The following is a 20510-nucleotide window of genomic DNA, read 5'->3' on the forward strand; positions in this document are numbered from 1 at the left end:
AAAGCGCTGCGTAAATTGACGGCGCTATATAAGTACCTGAAATAAATAAATTATATATATATATATATATATATATATATATATATATATGCCACTCAAGTTCCTCCTCCCCAAACTCGCTCATCTATGTCTTTATGGACCTTGCTTTGTGCACTGGTCCATATCATTTGGTGGAGGGGGGATTATGGTGTGGGTTTGTTTTTCAGGGGTTGGGCTTGGCCCCTTAGTTCCAGTGAAGGGAACTCAAGGCGTCAGCATACGAAGATATTTTGGACAATTTCATGCTCCCAACTTTGTGGGAACGGTTTGGGGACGTCCCCTTCCTGTTCCAACATGACTGCCCACCAGTGCACAAAACAAGGTCGATAAAGACATGGATGAGCAAGTTTGGGGTGGAGGAACTCGACTGGCCTGCACCCTATAGAACACCTTTGGGATGAATTAGAGTGGAGACTGCGAGCCAGGCCTTCTCGTTCAACATCAGTGCCAGACCTCACAAATGCCCTTCTGTAAGAATGGTCAAACATTCCCATAGACACACTCCTAAACCTTGTGGACAGCCTTCCCAGAAGAGTTGAAGGTGTTATAGCTGCAAAGGGTGGATCAACCCAATATTGGACCCTACAGACTAATGCCCCGTACACACGGTCGGATTTTCCGATGGAAAATGTCCGATCGGAGCGTGTTGTCGGAAATTCCGACTGTGTGTGGGCTCCATCGGACATTTTCCATCGGATTTTCCGACACACAAAGTTGGAGAGCAGGAGATAAAATTTTCCGACAACAAAATCCGTTGTCGGAAATTCCGATCGTGTGTACACAAATCCGACGGACAAAGTGCCACGCATGCTCAGAATAAATAAAGAGATGAAAGCTATTGGCCACTGCCCCGTTTATAGTCCCGACGTACGTGTTTTACGTCACCGCGTTCAGAACGATCGGATTTTCTGACAACTTTGTGCGACCGTGTGTAGACAAAAAAAGTTTGAGCCAACATCCGTCGGAAAAAATCCTAGGATTTTGTTGTCGGAATGTCCGAACAAAGTCCGACCGTGTGTACGCCCTATAAGACTGGGATGCCATTAAAGTTCATGGAATAGGGATTATAGCGGTGCCTTATATATAGAAGATTTCAGTATTTTACTCAAAAAATTACAATTTTCTTACAACAAAGTGAACAACACTTCACACCCAGGTGCATACCCCACTCTCAGGCCACTAACCAGCTAGTAAGACCTGGATGGATGGATACCCTGATCCGGGGTTCAGGAGAGAGTTACCATGCAACCAAGAAACTTACAAACTGTGCAGCGCTGTGATATGTGCAAAAAAAAAAATAACGTAAATAAAAATAGTCCTTCTGTATTATTTAAAAAAAAACACAAATCATCAAGTGATCTTAGTATGTGCAAGAATGTTCAGCCATTTTATATAGCTAGGCTCTGAGGAGGGGGGTGCACCCCCAAAACACATTAGCTGTACTCCGTGTTCTGTGCATGTCCATGGACTGTGTTTATGGCCTTTTGTCAGTTGCATTTTGTGAGTACCCACTTTTATACAAAAATTTCTTATTAAATTATCTCTGGTAATGCACTTGTAGTTTCTTTCTGATTACCCCATCTGAGGAAGGCAGCATCCACCTACTTTTGGGATACTATATATACCTTTCACACCGCCATTTTATCTGACATCTGTTACTCGACACCTTGGAAGACCTATTAGCGCTGGAAGTGATTGTGTTTTTTATAAAATGCATGTAAAATCAATGTGACAAATCTGACATCGCCACTTAAACCTCCGATGTGGCGGCGCAACGTTCTGGCTCTTAAATCCTACCCACCTAACCAAGGCAGTTCACATCAAGCTCAGTATGGGATGCAAGGAAATGAGAAACTCATAGTGTATTAAGAAATTTCAGCATTTAATAAGGGTAAAACTACTTACAATAAACAGGAGTAAAGTTGCATATAACACATTAAAGCACGTTCACCACCCCAGCGGGCATGATGACATCAACGCTGTAGCTACAACCAATGCGTTTCGTCCAATAGAATTTCATCAAGGGGTAAAGCAGTAATATATTAAAAAAATGTAATAAATTAAATTTTCTCCAATAAAAAATTTTTGGCTAAAGTGACAAACCTGCATGACCTCACAATAAAAAAGAAGCCTTTACACAAATAAAATGCAAAATAAAAAAAACGAAAAAAGCTGCTAATCGCCAGTGGAGAAAAAGTCCCTTGTTTCTTATGATAGGTTCTTAGTGTCATACTGCTCTTTTATCTTTAGCGGGAGGGTCAAGTTATACAAGAAGCCTTTCTATGACAGGCTGTCTAAGACCATAAATAAATATATTTTTTTCTATTTCAGCCAACAAGAAGAGGCATGGTAGAAGGGTGTTGTCCTGTTCAAGGGCTGTAGATTTCATCCAAAGTAAGAATCCTTTATTTCCGTAAAGTTTTTGTGAAAAACTCAATTGTGTGCCTATTTTTTGGCTAAATATGTACAGGGTTTAAAAAGAAAATGGAATAAGGGGTGTGTAAACTCCATCAATGAATTTCTATTTGGCCCCTTCTGATCTGCTATGTCTATGGCTCTCTCACTCCTCCAAGATCTCCAGCTTCCATCAATCCCCTGGACTCGCCTAGTTGTCCCAGCTCTCCCAGTCTCCCTTAGCCGCCTCCATCCCCTCAGTCCTGTGGGTGAGCAATCTCTCCTCCAGCATGGAGTGCTGACTTTTGAGTGGAGCACCTCTCCTAATGGGAGCCAACATCTGTCCCCTGATGGGAGAATGCCTCCTGGATGGAACACATACAGTTTACCTGATTGGATAGATTGGGAGCTCCTTAGCTGCTAATTGCAGCAGTTTTTACGAACCTTCTAGAGGGTGTGACTGAGCCCACCCACTCCACCCAATCAAAAGAGCTGAGGGATGTTAAGTAGGAGTACTGAAGCATTTATGACATTTTCAGCAGACCCTTCTTCAAGGCCAGATTTCTATTCTGCATCAATATTTTCCAATGACCATGTTTTACAGTCCAACAAGCAACGTAATATTCCATAGCATGAAATCAGGATTTGATAGACATCAGACATGATATTGACTTTATGTGTATTCTCCTTAGAAATTGTGACTAATTTGCCGGCTGTACGGTATAGCATAGACATGTGTGATATTAAATGAATCATTATTCACTTATACTGTATATTCACTCATCATTGTTATGATGGTAGTTTTATCATATCAAGATTTATGTGTTCTGCTTGCCAGGCTTCTGCTAAGTACTATTTATGTTCATTTTAAAGCATTGGTGTTTGCAGCCTCTTGCATTAGAGTGTGCACCCCAAAGCTCAAATACATATGCATGTGTATATGTACTGATGGTGTCAGTAGGGCAGTGGACAGTGTAATTTTGTTAATTTTCTTTTCCCAAAATTTTTTAGCTTGTGTAACATTTTTGGGGGGGATGAAATATCAGTGGTCTAAACAGGGGGGAATATTCACCACACAAGGCAATTAGGGTGTGCCCAGGCACACCTGGCGCACCCTGTGCGCATGCCTATGTTTTAAAGGCAGTTTTCATATGGCCATTAGCAAGCTTTCTTAAGAGATATCCTGCTAAAGGGTTTAATCACACAAGTGAATCAAACCTGACTGGACCTGTTCTGTGTTTCCAGGTGACCGCTTCCAGAGAGCTGTAAAGAAGAGTTTTGCCGTAAATGGCATTCTGTCCCTGGTCTGCCAGATTGTCAGCGTTGTGTCATCCTTCATCCCTGGTAAGAGGTCATCCAGACTTGGTAGATTAATCTATACATTTGTATATAGTCCAAACACAATTCGAAAAATACGAATGATAACATGCTTGTTCTAGAAACCAGATTTAAACGTATAAAAAAAAAACGTAATTATTTTCCAGCATGAGATTTATTTTCTTACCTTGGTAGCCTTTCCTTTGTGATTGGTTGCCTTTTTGTTTTCTTGTAAAATCCAACCAAAGTTTGAAGTGAAACTCTGGGCAAGCATCACAACTAAAAAAAAAAATACTTTTCAAACTCTGCACAAGTCAAAAATGTTTGACAAGAGTTGGTACAGCCTGGCCTTGGACCCACTCCAACCTTCTCCTACAGTATCACATACTTTCCAGCCTAACTGGCTAGGGGTCATTCCTTCGCTGCTCCTTCACTAGTAAGATTCCTGTTTTCGGCCAGCAGGAAAGTGATGCACATTGGAGAAAATGTACTGTAAGTGATTATACTGCTGGAGACATCTCCTAGAAATAGCATTGTGACAGGTCCATTGGTTTCTCATGCTGTATTTAAAAAACAATAAGCTATATTACATATTAGCATACAAATTAGTATTTATGATTAACCAGCATTTACAAGCACACATCTCATACCTCATCCACCTGCACCAACCTCATCTACCTTCACCAACCACATCCATCAACCACATCTACCTTCACAAACCTCATCCACTTGTACAAACCTCATCCACTTGTACAAACCTCATCCACTTGTACAAACCTCATCCACTTGTACAAACCTCATCCACTTGTACAAACCTCATCCACTTGTACAAACCTCATCCACTTGTACAAACCTCATCCACTTGTACAAACCTCATCCACTTGTACAAACCTCATCCACTTGTACAAACCTCATCCACTTGTACAAACCTCATCCACTTGTACAAACCTCATCCACTTGTACAAACCTCATCCACTTGTACAAACCTCATCCACTTGTACAAACCTCATCCACTTGTACAAACCTCATCCACTTGTACAAACCTCATCCACTTGTACAAACCTCATCCACTTGTACAAACCTCATCCACTTGTACAAACCTCATCCACTTGTACAAACCTCATCCACTTGTACAAACCTCATCCACTTGTACAAACCTCATCCACTTGTACAAACCTCATCCACTTGTACAAACCTCATCCACTTGTACAAACCTCATCCACTTGTACAAACCTCATCCACTTGTACAAACCTCATCCACTTGTACAAACCTCATCCACTTGTACAAACCTCATCCACTTTCACAAACCTCATCCATCTGTACAAACTTCATCTACCTTCACAAACCTGTGTCAGAATTGTTCTGATCATGTGATAATTTAAAGGGTAAATTCACCTTTTCATGAATAATGAAAGGTGAGCATACTCCAAATATACTGTCCACCCCTCTGGACCCCATTGGCTAGCACAATTTTGTGACCACACTGACCAATGAGAAGTGGTTCTTTCTTCTGGCACACTTTACTGGGAAAAGTAGAAGCCCCACATGAGCCTTGCATTGGTCAGAGCAGTCACATTGTGAGCTTTCTGATGGATACTCATTCCAAGGCTGTGTATTGTTTTGTTTGATGTATGGTCCAGAGGAGTGGCCAGGATATGTGGACTGAATTCACCTTTTCATCTTGCGTGAACTTACCCTTTAAGTTGCCCTTTTTAAATGGGTGTTATGTAGTCAGAGGTGCCCATAGCTATGTAGACCAGCCAGGATGGGAGTGGCATCGCTGGGGGGGTGGGGGAACCACTCCCAGGTGACGCCCACTAGAGGGGTGACAGCAGAAAGCAGTTGTAGTGGGTGCCGTCGAGCCCCCCACCCCCCCAACTGGTAAAGTGGTCACAGTGGGATATTTTCCCCTGCTCCGTTTGACAGAGAACTCGGCAGCAGCTGTGACAGGGGAGAGGTGAGCTGTGGCGGTGCTTTTAGAAACTGGAACCCCTTTGGCAAATTCCACAATTAGAAGTTTGCCAGTCTGGGCCCCTCTTAATGGACCTTGGTGACAGCAACAAATGAATAATGCTTTAATCCGACCTGGTATCTGTCTGCGTGATGCCTATTGTTTTCTGCTTATTACAATTACTAATGAAGACTTTATATGATTTCTCTTTATTTTCACAGTATATGAATACAATCCTCTCTTCCTCACCATCGCCATTGTTTGTTTGGTTATCCTGGCTGTTGAATACACACAGTTGGTGTGTTTGACATTTAAAGGTGAGTTAGTGATCTTTATAGGAATCTTAGTAGTCACAGAGCCTTGTACCATGATAGTGTAAGTCAGAGGTTCTCAACCTTTTGGAGACCCAGGTTCGATAAATTCTTCCAAAACTTTTCATGCCTCAACAGTAAAGCCTCGTACATATGCTTTGATTTTCGGACGACAGGACGTCCAATTTTTGTGGCATGCCAATCTCACGTTGAAAGTGAAGAGGTTACTAACAATACGATAATTTTCGTTTGACAGAATACAACGTCGGAAGTGATGTAACGCGTTGAATAGTTTTGTATGTATTCTTTCATTTCTGAGCATGTGTAGTCTTGCTCTTGCGATTTTTTTTTTTTTTTTTTTTACTAATAAAACGAAAATCAGACGTTGAGTTCACATCCAACAAACATTTTATAGTCTGTACATCCAGCTTTTGTCTGACAAAAAAGTGAAACTGGCTGTCGAAAAGCACGGTACTAACGGTAAGATTTGCGGACGATCGGTCGTCATAACACAGTTGATGTCCGAAAATCAAAGCGTGTGTACGGGCCTTTAAGCATTACGTTTTTTACTCACATAAAAGTATGAGAATGTCAAATATGTATTGAAATGCTGGAAGGCTTAGGATGGGGCTGGGTGTCACTGTGGGGGGGGGGGGGGGGGGATAGGGTTTGTGGAGGAGGTTATGGGACTGTGCAACAGACTTGGTGCCCTGTAGGGGATGAGGCTTTAGTTGGAGGATGGGGAGCACTGTTGGAGGTTGTACGAATGCTGTAGAGTTATAGGACTTGTGAGTCTCTATCAACTAGGAAAGACGGACATTTTATATGTGGAAGACTCAAGGGGGGGACAACCATGTATGGCAAAAGACAAAGTTTCACATGAGGGCAGCACAGTGGTGTAGTGGTTAGCACTTTTACCTAGCAGCAAAAGGGTCGCTGGTTTGAATCCTAACCATGACACCACCTGCCTGGAGTTTGCATGTTCTCCCTGAGCCTGTGTGGGATTCCTCTGGGTACTCCAGTTTCCTTTCACACTCTAAAGACATGCTGGTAGGCTAATTGGATCCTGCCTAAATTGTTCCTAGTATGTGTATGTATGAATGTGGGACCTTGGGTTGTTAGCTCCTTGAGGGCAGGGACTGATGTGAATGTATAATTTATATGTAAAGCGCTGCGTAAATTCATATTGTTATATAAATGATCTATGATTTTTTTTTAATGCATATTGGAGCAGTACAGCTTCCAATAAGCCCCATGTCCGCAGACCCCCACAACCACCAGGCCAAGGTTGTGGGGAAGAGGCCCTTAACATGGAGACAAGGTGCTGTGCTGGGGCCATGTTGAAGGGATGTGGGTCCTGGTATGGCTCAGGAAAGAGGGAGGGGGTTGGGTGGGGGGAACCTCAATTTTGTTCTTGATTTTTGGATGAGTGGGCATGCTTAAGCTTATGCTCTATTTGCAAGAAAACCACCCTAGGTAATGTCCACATCTGATGCTGAGCCTCCATTATTGGAAACCCCCATAATCAAATGAATTAAAGGGGCAGGCTGGGGAGTGAGGAAATGAGGCGGACTCTATCTGACCTATTGCAGCTTCTAAGGCACATGGTGAAATCAGAGTAAGTCACTAGAGGAGAGTCTGAACTACTTTTCAAGACTGAAGGGAAGGCTGGGGGACAGATTTAACACTTTTTTATGTCTGAATAGTAGAATATATAACTTATCTGTGAGCTATGGGTCTGTTCTTTCATAATTATCATAAATGTTTTATTTGTATTACATTCCAGGTCTTGAATGCAAACGGTTACGGATATTACGGGGATGTCTGTTTTACGTTGCACGACTATTGGAGGTGGCCTTTACTGCATGTATAGTGTCCCATTACTGCCTCACATGTAAGTCACCCAACAATTCCAATTCCCCCAACAGAAAATACCATTCCTTCACTCTTTACTCTACAGAATCCAGAACTAAAAAGTTTTTTTCTGGAGTGGGAATTTGAATTCAAATATGGTTAGCTATGTTATGTCCCAGAGCCATTCTCACTAGATGCATAAATTGTATGTAAACCTCAAAACAATAGGGTATATTGCAGCCTACCAGTCCTTGGATGGGGTGGTGGTTGCAGTGCTGAGACAAGGTCATCTAGAGCCCAGGGTGAACACGCTAAATTGCAACCCCCCCCCCCCAAGGTGTATGCCCATTATGTCAGCAAAAAAAAAAAAAAACTACCCCCCAAAAAACTGAGCACTAATCTGCATAAAATCCCCCTCCTTCCAGTACAAACCTGCCCCACGGATGAAATCCCCCTCCCAGCACAAATTGCCCCCCATCTCCCCTAAGCTCAAATACTCCCTCGCACTCCAAATGCCCCCAGCACAAATCCCCCCCCCAAAAAAAAAAAACATCCCCCTCATAGCAAAAAGCCTCAAAACCTTCAAATTCCCCCTCCGAGCACAGATCCCCCTGAACCCACTCCAAATCCCCCCTCCCAGCACACATTCCCCTCCCCCAATCCCCCACCCTACCATAAATCCCCAACTTCCCCTCCTAACACAAATACCCACCAATCATCCCTACTAGCACAACCCCCCCCTTCAAAAAAAATGTCCCCTCCTAGCACACATTCCCTCCCCCCTCTACCATATTACCTTATCTACCACAAACTCCCCAAATCCCCCCCCCCCCCCCCCCCCCCCCAATCACCACATCTAGCATGCTTCCCCAAATTTCCCTTTGCCATTCCGCTAAATTCCCCCTCCCAACACAAATCCTCTCCCCTCAATCTCCTTGTGGAGCCCCCCTCACATAATACCATAGTGCCCAGGGCAGCCATCCCTCCTGCCCACCCCTTGTCCAGGCCCTGGGTGGTTGCATTCGTTTTCCTATATATCAGGCTTTTTTATGTTCTCCTGTTTGATTTTTCCAGTAACACACTTCCTGTCCTAGGGTGACAACGCTCACTCACTGTACTGTATCTCTGGCGGCTCTCCTAATTTAGACTACAAATTTTCTTCTCTTCTCCTCATCTTCTTTGCATAGGGAAGTGTATTTTGTTGAAGGTGAATGCAGCCACCAAATATAAGGACTTGTAAGCTGCCATTATATATCATTTTGTTCTTGGGTTTAGATATATTTTAATTTAGAAACAACTATAGTATGACTTAAGATACTGAACTGTGGCTCCTGCTGCTGTCTCAGCCCATGAGGAATGAAAGAGCTGGGAAAAGCTCAGCTGTCGTGCACATTGCTGGATTGAGAGGGAGCTCAGTTAAGTATGGGGGGGGCCACTGCACACAGTAGGTTTTTTACCTTTGTGCGCATAGAATGCATGAAGGTAAAATAGAATGCATAGAATAAAATAGAATGCATGAAGGTAAAAACCCTTGAGCCTTTAAAAAAATCCACTTTAAGTGTATTTTATCACTGAGTTCTAGTGACTCTTCTTGTCCTGTTTGTCTCCCGGGGCTCTGGAGATCCTGTAGTCAAAAGTTGCAAATCACATTTAGTTAGGATTGTGGTAGAATATTAAAATAGAATATCTCTAATAATTGTTTTATTCATGTTTTACAGACAGTGTAATAGATCGTCAGAAGACAGGGTACCTCTTGGCTACGTTTGTGACGTTTCTGGTCACACATTTCTTCCTGTGCCTCCTAGCCTACCTCTGCAGTAAGTACTCTAGAGTTCTACTTCTCAAGTGGTTTCTTATTACAATTGCTTGAGCCTGTTTGTTCTATGGGAACACATGTAAAAGTACACATCCAAACGGCTACTTAGCTAAAAAAAAACAAGGTTGGGTACATCATAAACGTTTTGCCTTTAAGCAGGTTTAGGGTCCCATCTTACTCTAATTCTCCTCTTGGCATTCATGCTTTGCCCATGGTTCTCTTGCTAGCCCAATCTATATGATTGCTGGTATCCTCCCCTTCTAAACCTAAACTTGTGAAACAACATCCAGGGTGTTCCCTGATTCTAGCACTACCCTCCCTCTGCAGGCCTTCCCTCATAAATATTGTAGCGTGAGAGGGAATTTGCACAAAATTTATTGCCAGAAAGCTGTAGTCCTGCCCATAGGTGCTGGGAATCTGCAGTGGTTTACTTAATGTTTAGATGTAAAGTAGGCTGATAATGGAGAACATTAGTGGTCCACTTCTTGTCTGGAGTTACTCTGCAGGCCTCTAGAACCCTGATATCCAACCCCTTATTATATCCTTTGCAAGCAGGGACCATGGACCCCTTTGGTGTAGCAAAAATGAAGGTAGTCCCAATGCTAGCTGTCCCAATGCTAGCACCCTCTAGTGTTGCTAGGTTGCTACAGTAGTTAGGTTTTCTGTAGTGTAGTTACATTTCAGATTTGGGAGTGACTCAAGCAGAACTGGGTGACTCAAAGGCAGCATTCCTGAGACCTCCCACTTCTTTCCAGAACATGCTGGAATCTTCTGGGAATGAAGGAGAATAGAGGTAGAGCTGCCTGGAGTATTTTGAAGAGCCCTGACCAATCCCCAGCCTGGATTGGCAGGGGGCAGGCCTCCTTAAATACTCAGGGTCAGCCCAGCTGGGAAGGAGTTGTTTGGGTGGAAGCCGGAAATGGAGGGCTAGGCTGTCGTGGCCCTGGAGGGAGCCTGAGGGGGGGTGGGGGGGAAGGACCTTGGGCCTGAGCTTGGGTGGACAGGACCTTCTTACCACACACCGAAGTATCCTGGACAGGAGGCACAGAAGCAAGGAGAGAACAGCAGGAGAGCACTGCCAGGCAAGTCTCCAGGGAAGAACAAAAAGTCACAGTCAGGAGGACTGGGAGGCATGCCTGAGAGGGCTGGGAGAGTGCAGTCTTTGATGGGTGCAGAACCAGTGGAGTGGACTGTGTTGGCATGGGCAATGGAGAGGGGCAGCTGCAGCCAGGAAGGCTGGCAGGGCCTGAAGAGGTGGTGCTGGGATCAGTCGCCACATGTGACAGCTAGCATTGGGACTACCTTCATTTTTGCTACACCAAAGGGGTCCATGGTCCCTGCTTGCAAAGGGCATCTGCTTTAGGCCTGGCAGGGCCAGTATTAAACCTGCATTCAGTGTTAGCTGGTCCTGGGAGAGATAATCTGCAAGCAAGTCTGTGCTGGAGAAAGAGAGGAAGTTGTATATACTGGAGACGTATATAGTTCTTGGTCCCTACATTGTCTGCTTTTCAATCATCTGGGCATCTCATAATTACCCTATCCCTATCCAAGTTAAATTCCCCAATAAAACAAAAACAAAGTGCTTGGACTGTTTTCTGTCTGAGTAGTGAGTGAAGATTGTGTGCCGGGCTGGGCAGGGTGACAGACGAAGCACAACTATCAGCAGCCCCTACGGGGGTACCGCTACACAAACATGCTATATTTACCTGGTGTGTGCAGTGGTTTTGCAGCCCTGATCTTCCTCTTCTCGGGTCCCTCACTGGCATTCTTGGCACCTCCCTACTGCCAAGTGCCCACAGAGCAAGCAGCTTGCGATGGGGGCACCCCAAGCAGCCTTGTTCACGAGCCACGGCTTTTGGTGTCTATTTACACACAGAGCACTGGCTCAGCCCTGTCCCCTCTCCTTCCTCATTGGATGTGATTGATTGCAAATGTCCCCGGAGAGCTGAGGCTCTTCGCTGGAGGAAGATCATGCTTAGGTAAGTATTAAGGGCTGCTGGACAGAGGTTTTTTACCTTCATCCATAGAATGCATGAAGGTAAAATACCTTGAGCATTTACAACCACTTTAAAGCCACCCAAAACAGATATAAATAAGTATCCAGAATAAATATCTTTTATCTTTTGTGGACTCTATTGTGAGGATCGCTGCAATAAGTTCCCAACTCAGCATACCTACTGTGGCCATTATGAGGGGCTTCTACCACCTTTGCTAAATGCTTTTTAACATCTGGAATCTAAAGTCAGTCAGATAACTGGGCCCACCTTGTAAATTAAAAATATCATTAAATAGCTTGAAAGTAAAACTGGAAAATCCCTGACTGCGCACTGTGGAAAATTCAAGATATCAAATTAATGCGGTTTGTGATGTGGATTATTTTCTAGATTGATCAGGGTCAAGAATGGAAACAGTTCAGTCTACAATTAGGATAGTCATTTCTGGTTCTTGGTTTCAAACTCACAGCTTTGGTGTCTTTTATTGTCTTTTAATGTTTTTCTGTATAGGCTCTCCACCAACGACCAATAAAGGGACCACTGAGCAAAGTAACATGATGGAGCAACATCCTCCTAATGATCACTCTCCACACAATGGAGAGACATCGAGAGAATAATGGAGAACAATCCAGAAGATGCTCCATGATTACAAGCCATAGAGGATGAACAAAGTAATTTGAATATTGAACTCCTCTAGATGACATTTTTTTGTGTTTTTTTCTATTTTGTCTACTAAGTGCCTTCAAAAGACTTTGGGGACCACTAGACCTCCAAGTTGAACAAATTAGCACAAAATAACTGGATTTTACTTTTATATTTATATACCTACAGTGTATTTTTAATATTGTAAAACACATTTTAAAGTGATGCAGCAATACTTAGGTATGTATAAAAATATTGGATTCAGACAACCACACATCCCTTTTATAAGGGTTTACTTAACTGTAATCCATATATTTGTTGAGAAGATTTGCCTAATCTTGGGCTAGCGCAACCTTCACTGCAACCAATTCCCTCCAGTTGCCTATTGAATGCCTTGAATGCAAACCGTTACGGATATTATGGGGATGTCTGTTTTACTTCACACGACCACTGGAGCATGTCCACCTTGTTAGACAAATTTTAAATGCAGGGCAATGCAACAGTCCACTTTCATTTTCCAATTCCCCCCAACAGAAAATACCATTCCTTCACTCTTTACTCTGGTCTATATTTAGGATATACTGTAGTTGAAGTTTTACACAAGAAATGTGCAGCCTATAGTGGAAGTGTCCTGCTGAATTCACATATTTGTGCACATTTTATAGATAGAAGCACATAAGGGTGCAGTTCCTTATTAAACATAACAATTAGTAATCCCCTTGAAGTGAAAGAGTGTCCACAAATCCCAGGAGACTTAACATTTCAGTAGTGTAGGCAGTTATTGTGAATTTATGAAATTGGCAGTAGGAATTGTGGCCTTGAGGTGCTTATACTCATGTGGTAGGTGCTTTTTCATAATGAGCTGCGCCAGTCCAAATTGTATTTAGGGCATGGCGAGCCCACTTTTATTGAACAAAAAGGATAGTTCACATAAACATCAGTTGCCAATGCAGTGGTTTCCTCCATCAACAAGAAAAGTCAACTGAAATCAGTACGGCACCTGGCTTCCTTGTCAGCAGAACCGCTGCTCTCCTTACCAGACCCTCTGACTGTGTTGCCCAGCTCTCCTTGTTCACTTGGCTCACTTAGGCCTTAGTCGCAGCACCCTGCTGCATGGCCCACTCCTGAGACGAATCTTCCTGTCTTTTGACTCCTGGCTGAGGTGCCTCTGACGCCTGGGTGAGACCTCCTGCCTCTTGACTCCTGGCTGGGGCTCCTCTGACCCCTGGGGGAGACCTCCTGTCTCTTGACTTTTGGCTGAGGTGCCTCCGACACCTTGGTGAGACCTCCTGTCTCTTGACTCCTCCTGGCTGGGGCTCCCCTGACCCCTGGGTGAGACTTCCTGTCTCCAATATGGGAGCTGTCTCCAAATTGGGAGCTCTAAGCTATACTCAGGCTTGAGTATATACCGACCCTGCACACATGTGCACTCACACTGGCTGCCGCCATCCAGTAAAATCCAGACAAAGGATTGAAGGTTCTGTCCCATCCAAGGCACTTTGGAACCTTCAAGCTCCAGGCCCCAATGCAGGACTACAGAATCCAGAGAAAACCAAAAACACAGCTTTCTCCACTCAGAAACCATGGAATTTCGCATTAAGGCTTAGTGCGAATCCTGTGTCATTTTCTCCTACATTTTCAGTGGCAGGGCCTCGCACTGTCACAGAATATACAATCCTTTAGTGGGACTTATAGCCCTGTAGGATTTATAAACCTGTGGATGGTTGACTAAATCCCCATACACACGGGCCAAATATCGGATGAAATCAGCCGGTACAGTCTAAACTGACTGACATTCGACCCATGTGTACAAGTCCTTGCCTTACAGAAGCCAATCTCAAGACTGGCTTATTTTGAACAAGCATGCTGAAAAACCAGCAGCCGATCGCCATCCAATCAGAGCTCTCAGCCAATTGCTGCAAGTGAGGACCCCTGTCAGAACACAATAGCACAGCGGAGAGATCGCTGTACTAACATTACATAGTTCATATAGCGAGCTCCTTGGGAGCTCTTCCATTTATTTTTCGTTCATCTCGCTGGGTTGAATGAAGTAAGAAACCTACAGTGTGTGCCAGACATTAAGATGGCCATAGATCGAATTTCAAATTAAAAATTCTTAGGAAACTTAGTCTTAGGAAATATAAAATGAAAATTCAAAGTTCCACATTTTTGTTTGCTCATAACTTTTGATTTTGGAAAGAATGGACCAAACAAAAACCACAGTCACTGTTAGAAATGTGTTTGTTGGAGAAAAATGTTCCATCCTACTTCACATTTTCTCCTCAGAGTGGTAGAAAATTAATGTCGATTTGATCCGCGAATGATTAGAAAAATTAACAAACTTTCTTAGAACATTCCCTTCCCAAGAATTTTCATTCTAAATTCTACCCATCTACAACCAGCTTTATTGATCAACACAAGTTATGCACTTGGGGGCTAAGAATATGCATGCATCATACATACTAGGGTCAATGGTGGAGAAGGATCTTGGAGTTTTGGTAGATTATAAGCTCAATAATAGCATTCAATGCCAAGCTGCGGTTTCCAAAGCGAGCAAACTCCTTTCTTGTTTTAGGAGAGGTATGGACTCCAGAGAGAGAGAGATATAAGTTTGCCTCTCTGTACAAATCATTAGTAAGACCTCATCTGGAATAATGCAGTTCAGTTTTGGGCACCAGTTCTCAAAAAGGATATCGGGGAACTGGAGAAAGTGCAGAGAAGGGAAACCAAACTGATAAGAGGCATGGAGGAGATCAGCTATTATAGAGAATGTATTCTCTCTTGGGAAGAGGAGATGAAGGTGGGTTATGATGAACATATATAAATACATAAGGGGTCCGTATAGTGAACTTGGTGTTGAGTTATTAACTTTAAAGGGGTTGTTAAGGCAGTGCACACAAGCACTGCCAGTCCCACTGCTAGTATAACTTGTAGTATATACGGTATGTTGTTTTTAAAAATGTATCCTCTAAATACCTTTATTCTTTCTCCCCGATCAACGGTCACGTGACCACCCGTCCCTCTCTCCCTCCGATATATGTACTAGGGAGGGAGGGGCCGAGCTCTCCCCCTGAAGTCTGCTGGGCAGTCACGTGACCTCCCTCCATAGTGTATACAATGGAGGAAGAGAGTGACAGGCGGTCACGTGACCGCTGATCGGGGCTAGGGGAATAAGGTATTTTTTGATGATTTTTTTTAAAAACAGCATACAGTATATACTATAGGTTCTACTAGCAGAGGGGCTGGCAGTGCTTGTGAGCAGTAATGTTTGCACTGCTCGGAACAGTGGTAGAAGGGGAGGGGCAGGGCGGCTCACACACAGACTAGTAGACATGTGCACACTGAAATATTTCGTTTCGGAATTTCGTTTTCGTCCGAAAAATAAAATTATTTAGTTACTCCCAAATTCGTTTTTTATTTATTTCGTTTTTCGTTAAAAATTGCATTCGTCCGAAAATCCAAATTAGGGTCGAATCTGTCATTGAAGGCTTATGGTGTCTGTCGAATGTTCAAAGAAGATTCGACGGAGCAGCTAAACTGTACGACGCCGTATAGTTTACCTGCTCCGTCAAATCTTCATAGAACTTTCAACAGACACCATAAGCCAAAGTACTTGTGTACTTAGTTCTAGCTATTTTACTGCTCCTCCTCTTTGGTTACAATCAGCCAATAACATTCATCATCATCATTATTTTTATTTATCTTTTCTCCCCTACGTCGAATCTTTTCTCCCCTACGTCGAATCTTTTCTCCCCTACGTCGAATCTTTTCTCCCCTACGTCGAATCTTTTCTCCCCTACGTCAAATCTTTTCTCCCCTACGTCAAATCTTTTCTCCCCTACGTCAAATCTTTTCTCCCCTACGTGGAATCTTTTCTCTCTATGTGGAATCTTTTCTCTCTATGTAGAATAATCTTCGACTAATAGAGTTAAGGTTAGGCACATTCGACCACAGGTTTGATGGACACAGATTGTTATTGTCAGCATCATGTCGAATCTCCTATCTATATGGAACTGTTGTAGCAACGAAAACGAAAATAAAGCATTTGTTTATGTTGGATCTTTCGTTTTTCAGATTCTGCACTTTCGTTATCGTTTGTTAAAACGATAACGAAAATACCTGAAATTCGGACGAAAATGCATTCGGACGAAAACGAATGCACATGTCTACAGACTAGTGGCAGGGAGAGGAGGGGGAGGACACAGGAGACACAGAGAGAGCAGGGCCACGGATGACGGAGGCATGTAAAGTGACCACAGTGTCAGGGCTCAGCAGCCATGATATACTGTCGGTTTACAAGAGGGAGGGCAGAACCAGGCAGGATCATCCAGGTATTTCAGGTTATACAGGGGGGCAAATTACACATCACTGTACTGCATAATAGACATGTGCACACTGAAATATTTCGTTTCGGAATTTCGTTTTCGTCCGAAAAATAAAATTATTTAGTTACTCCCAAATTCGTTTTTATTTATTTCGTTTTTCGTTAAAAATTGCATTCGTCCGAAAATCCAAATTAAGGTCGAATCTGTCATTGAAGGCTTATGGTGTCTGTCGAATGTTCAAAGAAGATTCGACGGAGCAGCTAAACTGTACGACGCCGTATAGTTTACCTGCTCCGTCGAATCTTCATAGAACTTTCAACAGACACCATAAGCCAAAGTATGTGTGTACTTAGTTCTAGCTATTTTACTGCTCCTCCTCTTTGGTTACAATCAGCCAATAACATTCATCATCATCATTATTTTTATTTATCTTTTCTCCCCTACGTCGAATCTTTTCTCCCCTACGTCGAATCTTTTCTCCCCTACGTCGAATCTTTTCTCCCCTACGTCGAATCTTTTCTCCCCTACGTCAAATCTTTTCTCTCTATGTGGAATCTTTTCTCTCTATGTAGAATAATCTTCGACTAATAGAGTTAAGGTTAGGCACATTCGACCACAGGTTTGATGGACACTGATTGTTATTGTCATCATCATGTCGAATCTCCTATCTATATCGAACTGTTGTAGCAACGAAAACGAAAATAAAGCATTTGTTTATGTCGGATCTTTCGTTTTTCGGATTCTGCACTTTCGTTATCGTTTGTTAAAACGAGAACGAAAATACCTGAAATTCGGACGAAAACGAATGCACATGTCTACTGCATAACATGCTTTAAAGGAACAGAATCCTTTATTTTATTTTTTTAGGGTAACAAATGCTTTAAGGTCACATAAAGGGGTACTCTTTATGTCTAGAGGAACAGAAATGTAATCTCCAAATATAGAAAGGTTTCTTTTTTTGCCTTCCTCTGGATCAACTGTGAATGTTGGATAGTGTATATATTTGAGTGTGTTGCTTTTCTTTTTTTTTTCTATGTTGGTTGAACTGGATGGATTTGTGTCTTTTTTTTCAGCCAGATTAACTATGTAAGTCTGCAGGTACTCGGAGATTCCAACTGGGCTGCCAAGTGTGAGACAAAAATACAGTTAAATTGATCATTTTTATTGTGTAAATATCATTTCTAGACTTAAAAATGTTACTAACTATAGACATAATTTATAAATGCGTCTTATCAGTAGAACCTGTTTAAGAATAGGGAACTACCTTACTTTATTTAATAAGGAGCTACTGTTTACAAATGTGTGTTCAAATGTTGAACTGTTTGCAAGTGGTTTACTATATAAATGCGCCGTGGAGCCTACAGTGTTTTTCAATTGTGCTCCGTTTTAATGTATTTTTCATAATTTATTATATCTTGTGGATATATTTATTCTTAAATGCATTCCCTTGTATAGGAGGATGTTTATTGATGGTTATCTTTCAATACTTACTGTAGATCTTTTTGTGTGAAATAAAGCTTACCTGAAAAGCTAGTGTGAGTTCTTCTTTTTGATAACATTTTCCCAACCCCCATGATCCTTTGCTGGCCTCTACGTGTGTCGTCTTTTTATGACGTTATAACTCAATTTGGATTTGTAGTTAATAGAGAAACTCTGTTGACAGAAAACCTCTCCTGAGTGAAACCTAAGAGTTTATTTATGAAGAAATTTGCTGAGTATTAAGCATTCGCACAGCCCGGACCAATCCAAGTACTTTGTCCAATTAATTTCTTATGATAGCGCTATCTAGTGGTCTTAATGTGTTATTCTCCTGATTTGCGGTATTTCAGGAAATTACTGTATTATGGCCACTAGATGGAGCTGACCATCTAAGTAAATAAACATATTGGACACATTACGGGGATTATTTGTGGTGGCTTTGTGAATGCTGAGATATTCACAGCAGGTTTTTTTTAAATTAACCAACCAGTTGCCGTTAGACACCCGTGATCGCTCCACAGAGAGCCAAAATGGGGATCTGTCAATGTAAACAAACAGATCACTGTTCTGTCAGGGGAGTAGAGAGAGATCATCTGTTCCTAGTGATTAGGATCTGTGATCTCTCTCCTCCAGTCAGTTCCCTCCCCCTACAGTTAGAAACATCTCCCAGGGAACACATTTAACCCCTTGATCGCCCCTTAGTGTTAACCCCTCTCCTGCCAGTGTCATTTTTATAGCACTGATCAATGTATAAATATCACTGGTCCCAAAAAAGTGTCAAAAGTGTCCAATCTGTCCACCGCAATGTCGCAGTCCCGCTAAAAAGTCGCAGATCACGGCCATTACTAGTAAAAAATAATAATAAAAAATGCCATAAATATATACCCTATTTTGTAGATGCTATAACTTTTGTGCAAACCAATCCAATATACGCTTATTGCAAATTTTTTTTAAATTTATTTATTTATTTTTTACCAAAAATATGTATAAGAATATGTATCGGCCTAAACTGATGAAGACATTTTTTTGTTTTTTTGGGGATAATTATTATAGTAAAAAAATATAGTTTTTTTTTTTAAATTGTCTCTCTTTTTTTGTTTATAGCGCAAAAAATAAAAACCGCAGAGGTGATCAAATACCACCAAAAGAAAGCTCTATATGTGGGGAAAAAAAATACATCAATTTTGTTTGGGTGCAACGTCGCACAACTGCGCAATTGTCAGTTAAAATAACGCAATGCCGTATCGCAAAAAAATGGCCTGGTCATTAAATGGGCAAATCCTTCCGGGGCTGAATTGGTTAAAGTATAACTAAAGACAAAACTTTATTTAAATTTTGGATAGAGTAGAGATGGATTAGAACCTCTGTCAGTTTTTATTGCTGTCTGTGCCCCTGTTAAGGAGATTTCCCCTCTCTATTTGTCCTGTTTAACATTATCAGTGAAAGTAAAAGAAATTCCCAAATTTTGGGATGTCCCCAGAAAAGTAATATAGGGGGAATCTTCCAATGGGGACACTAGTTCTGGTGACCTGGGGGTCCCTCAAGAATTCCCCTCCCCTCCCATTACCTCCCCTACAGGCACACTACTTGCACGCCTCACTGGCTTATCCGGCTCCGATGCTCATTTCCCCCGGTGGTTTGGATATTAGGGTGAGCAGTTGGGCCCGACCACAGCCTCGAGGCGCAACTGGTGCACTGGGTCCTGAGGAAGTCATTGAGGCAGGGGTAGCCGCTTCCTGCACTCTGGTGATGGCTGGTGGGCTCTGGATATCACTCCCAGCTGGGATAGCGACATTCTTGTCCCAATCGACCTGTACTATCCGTGGAGGTTGGGTTGGGTAGACAACTTCAAACGGATGCGCTCCACAACGTTAACAGATGATCCAAGGCCTCGACTGCGTGGTCAGGCCGGAACATCTCTCACAGATCAGTCCCAAGGCCTCATAGCCTCCAGCCGTATACAGGGCAAGCTTACCCTTTGGTGTATACCGCATTTCGGTGTCAGTCAAGGCAGGTTTTGCATCGCTCGGACTGAAAAAAACACCCCCAGCACACTTTTTCCAATCCGCCATCTCACTCATGAACTGCGCCTTCTGTCTCTCCAACCTACAATCAGACACACGTGGCAGCACTTCCTTATCCTCTTCTGCAGAACAGGAACTCCTCTCCCTGCCAATGGATTGGTGCAGATACTCTCTGGGAACTGTAGCGCCTGCCTTCTTCATGCTGCGTCACGTAAAAACTGTAATGGAGTCCATTTTGGAGTCTGTTTTAACCCTCACAGCGCTGGCGGGAAGTGTCAAAAGACCGATTGATCCTCTTCCATTAACAATGAGACATGTTGGTTCTTCCCCACATTGATAGTATGCATGACAACACAGTCCATT

The 20510-nt window shown here is 42.7% G+C and overlaps 1 protein-coding gene across 1 annotated transcript in view; it reads left to right on the forward strand.

Annotated features, from left to right (window-relative positions):
• Window positions 1-18947, forward strand: part of LOC141121217 (uncharacterized) — a 36341-nt gene extending 17394 nt beyond the window's left edge. Inside the window, exons 5-10 of the mRNA XM_073611068.1 lie at window positions 2371-2433; window positions 3679-3777; window positions 5924-6019; window positions 7800-7907; window positions 9586-9684; window positions 12188-18947. Of these exons, the coding sequence (XP_073467169.1) occupies window positions 2371-2433; window positions 3679-3777; window positions 5924-6019; window positions 7800-7907; window positions 9586-9684; window positions 12188-12294 (572 nt within the window). The 3' untranslated portion in view covers window positions 12295-18947. The remainder of the gene's footprint in view (window positions 1-2370; window positions 2434-3678; window positions 3778-5923; window positions 6020-7799; window positions 7908-9585; window positions 9685-12187) is intronic.
• The last annotated feature ends 1563 nt before the right edge of the window (window positions 18948-20510 follow it).

Source organism: Aquarana catesbeiana, linkage group LG01, assembly GCF_042186555.1.
Source record: "Aquarana catesbeiana isolate 2022-GZ linkage group LG01, ASM4218655v1, whole genome shotgun sequence".
Classification (NCBI taxonomy): Eukaryota; Metazoa; Chordata; class Amphibia; order Anura; family Ranidae; genus Aquarana; species Aquarana catesbeiana.